At 47.6% G+C, this 8,034-nt stretch overlaps 1 protein-coding gene across 1 annotated transcript; it reads left to right on the forward strand.

Moving 5' to 3' along the window:
• The first annotated feature begins 5,956 nt into the window (after window positions 1-5,956).
• Window positions 5,957-7,659, forward strand: LOC123439885 (bZIP transcription factor 44-like). Its single transcript, XM_045116509.1, has one exon. It carries the CDS (start codon window positions 6,763-6,765, stop codon window positions 7,228-7,230), a length of 468 nt encoding a protein of 155 aa, XP_044972444.1. The 5' UTR covers window positions 5,957-6,762; the 3' UTR covers window positions 7,231-7,659.
• Window positions 7,660-8,034: the final 375 nt, after the last annotated feature.

Here is an 8,034-nt window from a genome sequence, read left to right on the forward strand (position 1 = left end):
AGAATAGGGTTAGGAGACCTGCAGGAGCCCACACGCCAGGGGGGCGCGGTCACCCCCTAGGGCGCGCCCTGCAGGCTTGTGGCCCCCCGACATATGCCCTGCCCCCTACTCCAAGTGTGCTCCGTTGCTTCTGGTCCAAGAAAAATCATTCAGGAGATTTTGTTCCGTTTGGACTCCGTTTAATATTCCTTATGTACACTACTCAAAAACATGGAAAAACAGAAACTGACACTAGGCTCTAGATTAATAGGTTAGTCCCAAAAATAATATAAAACAACGTATTAATGCATATAAAACATCCAAAGCAGATAATATAATAGCATGGAACAATAAAAAATTATAGATACGTTGGAGACGTATCAGTGCCCCTGTGGCACAAGAGGGAGATTTGGATTTGTACTGAGAACCCAAGATGAATCACAACACAATGGAAAACATGTATAATTCAATACCCCATCAGTATCGGCGGACACACAAATTTGGCTCTGCTATTTTCTACAAGCACGAATACCAATATTAAACACCATTATGAGATATACCCTGATGCCCAAGTCCAGAGATGATAAGATGACCAGAGGTTATTCCATTAACATGCTACACCACTTAGACACCCACACCCGAATTAGAGTGATGGACTTGATAGTTGAGACTATCGGGAGGACTCCTGCAAATGAGAAGAGATCTTGTGGCTATGGACCATACATTCAGATGCTCATTAATGCCAAGATTGGCAAGCATGCATACAAACTTGATCGTCCGCACCTGCCATTACACCCAAACCTCAAGGAAAATGAAGTTGTGATGGACGCCATCCACCCGAGCTCACCTACAGTGCGTGAGGCAGCAGAGGCAGAGGCAGCTAGAGATGCTCCACCTCCATAGCTCGGAACTTCAGCGGAGGAGATATTATTTCTTATCAGCATCGTCCAAGGAATGGAGAAGAGTATTTCAGAGATCCTGCTGAACCACAAGAGCCTTGAGAGGATCGTGGACACAAAAATCCATGACCTGGATGTCAGAATGACGGGGTTGACTACCACCGTTCAACATCTACAACATGAAGTTGATTCAGTGCAGATTCCCCACTCTAGCAGTGATGATGAAGAGTCCCCTCTTCCTACTACTTCAGGACCCAGTCTAGGCCTGCGGTTGTGCGAGCGACGGAAGCAATACCAAGTTCGTCAACTCAAACTTCAGCACCTTCGGCTTCAGCTTCAGCTCCAGCTCTTGCACCTCCAATGTCTACATGTCGAGCTTCAGGGACATCCGCATAAGCCTTCTTCGACGCTCTTCTCTCCACACCATCGACTGCTACCGGAGGAGATCGATCCCAGAGCAACGCTTAGTCCTAGACCTTTAATTTTTTTCGTAAATTGTTGCTAAAGTGGGAGAAGTGTATAGATGAATTAGGGCTGAGAGAGAGAGAGAGAGAGAGAGAGAGAGGGAGGGAGGGAGAGAGAGAGAGAGAGCTTTGCATTTTATTTTCTCTCGTTTGGTTTTACAAAACTTTTGGTTTTTTGGATGACTTAAACTTTGTTGTGTTTGATCATACGCTTTGATTGTTGATGCTACTACGTTATACCTTTGAGCTATCCACATGATGACCATTCATTTATTTGTTTGGTGTTACATGCATTACTATTCATTCATATCATTTATGCGCACCACCAAGATGTATGTGACATGGAAGAGTGACCCATGATCCTAATCGATTGTGCATTTGCATTCCAACGAAAATTCAAATAATGCACAAATTTAGGGGGAGCCCTTGCTTTTCACATACTTCACAAAGCGACGATGCAAATCATGATTATATCTTTTGTCAAAGCTTTGATCTATATGTTGTCATCAAGTACCAAAAAGGGGGGATTGAAAGCACAATTTCTCCCTAAGGTGGTTTTGGTAATTAATAACAACATATGTATCATTGAACTAATGATATTATCCAAGTATATTTTATAAAAGTGCGAATATGCATTGGCTAAAGGATTGTGAGAGAAACCCCTTGATGCAAGGAAAAGAATAGGATTGGCTCAAGCTTCAAGCAAGAGGACTCTACATTTTACATTTGTGAGAAATCACTTAATACTACTAAAAGGGGACAAGGTATTATGATGAATTGGTTGCTCAAGTGCTTAGAGATAGCCACCAAAAATATTGAGTCATTCTCCTACAAATATCTTTGTCCCAAGCCAAACTAGCAAAATCGGTGCCACCAGTTTTCCCACTCGGCCCTACCAATTTTCCGAGTGCCAGATCCTTTGCCAAACCCTAATCTCTCGGCACCACCAAGTTTCACATCGGTGCCACGGAAAGACATTCACCAACTTTCTGCTGTCTCAATTTCAAGAATCGGAATTTCCGAGATTGAAATCAGTACCACCAAGATTAGGAAACTACCCCAGGTCATCGTATCGGTACCATCGAGATTCATATATCGGTCTCACCGAGAATTCAAAAGTTGCCACATTTAGTGCAACTCGGTAATACCGAGATTATTTTCGGTGTCACCAAGTTGGGCAATAATGTTGTAACGGTTGGATTTTGGGGGATGCCTATATATACCCGTCCACCTCCTCTCACTCGGAGAGGAAGCACTCAGAACACACACACACACTTGCCACATCCATTTTTCTAAGAGAGAGCCACCTACTCATGTGTTAAGATCAAGAGATTCGAATCCAACCATTTGAAACTTGATCTCTACCCTCCCCAAGTTGCTTTCCACAAAATCAATCTCTCTTACCCATGCCAAATTCGTGAGAGAGTGATTGAGTGTTGATGAGACTATCTTTTGTAGCACAAGAGTAAGGAGTTAATCGTTCTACCACATTTGTTACCTTTGGGAGGGTGGTGCCTCTTAGATTGATTAGGTGTCGGTTGGGAGCCTCCTACTTCGGGTCGTGGAGTTGAACCAAGAAGTTTGCACGAGGAGATCACCTACTTCGTGAAGATCTACCATGAGTGAGGCTAGTCTTGTGTGGACGTAAGACATGGTGGAATAGACAAGGCCGCTTCTTCGTCGACACCTTGTGGGTGGAGCCCTCCATGGACTCTCGCAGCCGTTAACCTCCGTGGGTTGAAGTCCCCACTCACGTGGACATACGGTAGCGCCACCTATAGGAACCACGCCAAAAACCGTCATGTAAACCTTTGCGTTTGATCTTCCTTCCTTACCCTCTAAATTACATTTGCATATCATTACTTTCCGCTGGTATACTCTTAGATATGCATGTAGAGGGTGAACTTGACTTGTCATGATTGCTAAAACCGGCCCACAACTAAAATTGGGAAAAGAATAAGTTTTTATTAGGTCAAGTAGCCTAATCACGCCCCTCTAGGCATACTTGGGATCCTACAAATGGCTATATACACATGATCATTGCCGTGAATATTGCATAACTATCCGCTTTTCTATCAATTGCCCAATATAGTAATTTGTTTACCCACTGTTTGTTGTTTTCTATGAGAGATGCCATTAGGAAAAACTATGTCCCCGGGTCTATTCACCATATATTTACAAAACCTTCAATACCTTGCTGCCATTTACTTGTTTTTATTTTATTTTTCAATTTATAATTATCTACACATCTCACTTGCTTGCAAATAACAAGATCAAGGGGGTTGAGAACCCTCTTGCCCACAATAGGTGCAAGTTGTTTGCTCTTTTGTGTGCAGGCGCTCAAGACGGTTATGGTTGATATTTCTATTGGTTCGATAAACCTTGGTTTCATGACTCAAGGAAATACTTACCCACATTGTGTTGCGATAACCCGTTCCTCTTTGGAGAAAACCCAACACAGATCACAAGTATCAACTACCCACAACTAACACTCTCTCGCCGCCCACACGACCAAGATACATAGCCACGATTGTCGCCGTGGAGCCCGCCAGAGAACTCATTATGCAGACCACCTTCCAGGGTTGTCTCTCAAACCTCCAAGCCTCGAGATAACGCCAACCGCGTGCTTCCTAATGCCCAAACTGTGACAGGTAAAGCCCGACATCAGTCACCAGTCAGGGTCGGCACCACCACAGTAGGGGCGCCCACGCCTACAGTCCCTGCCAGTCCCGATGGACCAAGGAGGACATAGCCTAGTGAATGTCGATGACCATCATTGAGAAAGCTCAGATGAGGCCAAACCGCAACCTGAGACACCGATCCGACATTCGGCACATCATTGTCCCGTCTATCACACCCACGGACCGACACCGACGCCAACGAGAAGACGACTCCCCACCAAACTGCAAGCACCCACCTTGGCTTGACCGCTGGAGACCCGAAGCCGAGCAGCCCGACTCCGAGGTGACAACACGCTAGACATCGCTCATTGAGGAGCCAACCCCTGGCAGGAGGACCATGGCAAACTCCATACCCAACAGTTAGTCCATGTCACCGGCCCGCTGCCTACACACGAAGTCGGGCGAGGTGAGAGCCGCCCCTTCAAGAGGAGGGCCGCTCATGGTGGCCGGCAACTCCGACAACCGAGCAACCACGCGAACGCCAGCTTCGCCTCCCCCAACGCCTCCTCATACTTAGATCTGCGAGCACCAGTCGAAGCCACGTCGACCAACCACTTCCCACTGTCCTGCCTTCACGCCCGTGGGATGGACCGCCGGAATCCACCTCCTCCAACCGTCGCGCCGGACGCCGCATGGACACCCGACGACGTTGTCTCCAGCCCAAGCCGTAGGGACACGCAGGGCACCGCTCGCGCAAGCCAACCACCAATAGGGCCCACACAAGCCCCTTCCATCGCCCCGCACCACCTGCGGGCGTCCCGGCGACAGATCTGTCCGGATCTGACCAGAGCCGAGCAGGCCAGCCACCACCTGCTTTCTGCCGCGCGAGATCCCGATGCTACCACGAGGGTGCCCCGCGCGCAGCCCTCCACGCCTTGGCTGAGCTATGGCAGATGCAACACTCATGACGTGTCGCGCGCCCCGCCGCCAGCGCGTCGCCGTCGATCGACGCAACCGTCTCATGCAGCTGCCAACTCGCGAGGCGAGAGGGAGCCCCGGCGGCGCACCCCGACGGCGGCGAGAAGGGGTTATGGAAGGAAGGGTCCGAGGCCGGCTTCGCTAGGGTTGGCCCTCCCGGTCGTCACACTGGAGCGACGAGGGAGGGAGGAGGGGGAAAAGTCCTCGCGACTCTTCTTTAGTACGCCAAGCGTGATGGAATTCTCATGTTCATTGTGTTGTTAAAAATGCATTGAAAGCGGAATGAACGGTAGATGGCATTCTACGGATTGGCATCTTTGATACTTTCACACGTTCGGTTCAATGACATGAGTTAATTGAAGAAATAAAAGGGGGCAATAACTAGAGGATGATATTCGTTGCCGACAAGCAAGCTAGATTCATATACTGAAACGAGATGCTTAGAAAATCAGCTACAAAATCTGGTCATTTTCACTTTTTGAAGTATATAGCCTTTAGTCAAAAATATCCAGTTTCATTGTACTCCTTGGTTCATCCCTTTATGTATGCCAGTAATAAAACTGAGTAAAAGAAGTAAATGTGAGCAAACAACAAATTAAGTTGCAATTTAGTCAAGAATGGGCTGAGGCACGCGGCGCTTTCGGCATGCTAGTTAATATTATAGAGTTAGAGTTGTATGTTCTGGTTAGCTTGTGCTTGCTAATGACTCGCAATTTATTTTGCTATTCTTTCTCACTCGCACGCTGATATGTGGGACACACACATCTACTGCATGCGTCTGGTCACCGCGCATATAGCCAGGACTGTATAGAAGCATTTTACAAGTTCAAGGACCATTGTGTTACGAGCAAACTAATACGAGGACCGTATGTGAAATTTACTCTTTAGTTGGCTTTGGGGTTTTGAGCCTTCTCCGTTGTTTGCCTCTCGCTTTCTCCATCTGCTTTTGGTGCCTCTTTTTCTCACCGCCAGCGCATCGCATCGCATCGCACCACGCCACGCCTTTGGCTTTGGTTCTTCCTCCCACCCGCCCACTTAACTCCTAAGCAAACGCTCCTCCTCCTCGCCTATAAATTGCGTCCCTCATCCAAGCCCCAATTCCCTTTTCCCTCTTTCTCTTCTCCCCTCTCTGGAAGGACTCGGATCCCTTCTTTTCTTGCACCAGCAACGCCACGCTGCTGCTGCTGTTCCTTCCTATTGACCACAACTACCCTACCCAGCTCTTCTCTCACCTTTCAAGTTTGAACCCTCTTTGCTTGGCATCTACACCGTCTTTAGTTCCCTGTGCCTTGAAGATTCTGTCTGAAAGTATCTCGTCATAGAAGATCTACCATCTAGCTTAGTACTCTGCTGAAACCCTTGGCCTATGCTATGTGTTCAGGGTGACGCTCTGCTGAAATTTCCTGTCAGAAACCTACCTCCTTACTCAGGGCGTCACTCTGCCCAAATTTCCAGTGAGAAACCTCCTTGTTCAGCTGCCCAAATTTCCTCTCGGAAATCAAATATTTTCACTAAGAATTCTCGCTTGGTCAGGGAGAAACTCTGTCCGATTTCACAGTAAGAAACCTTGGTTTTTGAGGGGAGACTCTGCCGAATTTTTTCTATTGACCAGCTCTGCTTGTAGTTGTATGCGGCTGCTTTTATGATAATATCCACCGTCCTCGTCCAGTCCTTCTCCGTCGTCTTCCTCTACTGGTTCTACGTCTTCTCATAATCAACCAACCAACCCCGGTTAAACCAGGCTTGTTACACTACTATATTGTTTTTAATATTTGTTGGTATAAGAAACCAAGTAGTAAAGTAATCAAGTGGTGCAAGGAAATGGCCTCTCCCGGTCCCGGCGCGGCGTCTACCGTCATGTCGTCATCGGCCGGCTCGGAGGCGACACGGGCGCCGTCGGCGGGGCTGATGGAGGAGAGGAAGCGCAAGCGCAAGGAGTCGAACCGGCTATCCGCGCAGCGGTCGCGCGCGCGCAAGCTGCTGCAGGTGGACGAGCTGGAGGCGGAGGCGGCGGCGCTGGGCGCCAAGAACTCCGCCGTGGCAGCAAAGGCGCGGGAGGCTGCGCGCCGGTGCGCGGTCGTCCAGGCCGAGAACGAGCTCCTGCATGCTCGGGCGCTGGAGCTGGGCGCGCGCTTGGAGTCGCTCGCCGAGTTCATCCAGTACATGGACGCAGCCGCCGACTCGGGTGCCTCCTCCAGCCCGTTTGCCGGCGTCAGCGGCACCGCCTTGCTCCAGCAGCCGCTCCTCCAAACGGACTTGTATTGCAATTGCAACTACACCTACTACTAGCAGATCGCATCTACTAGCTCTATGTTGTCTACTACTACTTACTTGGGAGTACTAGGCATCTAGTATGTGCTTATGCTTTCCTCCCAAGTAAGTAAGCAGTAGTGTTATTGGGTGGGCAGGAGCATGGAAATTAAAAGAGTGTTTGTTGTAAGTGTGTCGACTGACTTTATATAGCAACTCCAACCTCCAACCGCGTGACCCAAATACTACATGCTTTATTTGTTGGAGCGTGCTACGCATGTTTAAAAAATATCCACCAGCTCGCGAGCCGTTACATCTGTCACATCAAGCGACAGAACAACTTCTTCACTTTTGCAACTTAGGTTCAGTTGCAGTTTTTCTGTAACTACGGTTTTGTTGCAGATTTATTTTCAACAAAGATCTTATTGTAATTTTTTTTGCAATTGAAGTTCTGTTGCAGTTTTTTTTTAATTGGGATTATGTTACAGAAGCGTCGCGTCGTTGTATTATCTAATTTCAAGGATACAGATCTTGCAACAGAGACGTTGTTGCGATAAGAAATTGCAACAACATGTTAGTTGCAAAAACTTCTGATGGTGATCATGAGGCACGTGACGTATAAAGAAGAGGGCTCATGCCAGCGTACGATCCGCCGGATGAGTTATAATGTTTCCCTTATTTGTTCGTCTTTTATATCTTTTTCTGTCGATATGTCCGTCCTCTTTGGTAAATAGGCCGGCCATGTGTTTAACTAACCGATTTATTTTTGTCCACGTGATCAGCATTTATTTTTTAATCATATATTTTGCTTTGTTTTGGATTTGATCGTTATTTTTATTTTAT

The sequence above is a fragment of the Hordeum vulgare genome, chromosome 3H, assembly GCF_904849725.1.
Source record: "Hordeum vulgare subsp. vulgare chromosome 3H, MorexV3_pseudomolecules_assembly, whole genome shotgun sequence".
Lineage (NCBI taxonomy): Eukaryota > Viridiplantae > Streptophyta > Magnoliopsida > Poales > Poaceae > Hordeum > Hordeum vulgare.

Excerpts from the sequence above, each read along its gene's own strand:
- LOC123439885 (XM_045116509.1), top strand. The coding sequence starts at position 6,763 with ATGGCCTCTCCCGGTCCCGGCGCGGCGTCTACCGTCATGTCGTCATCG.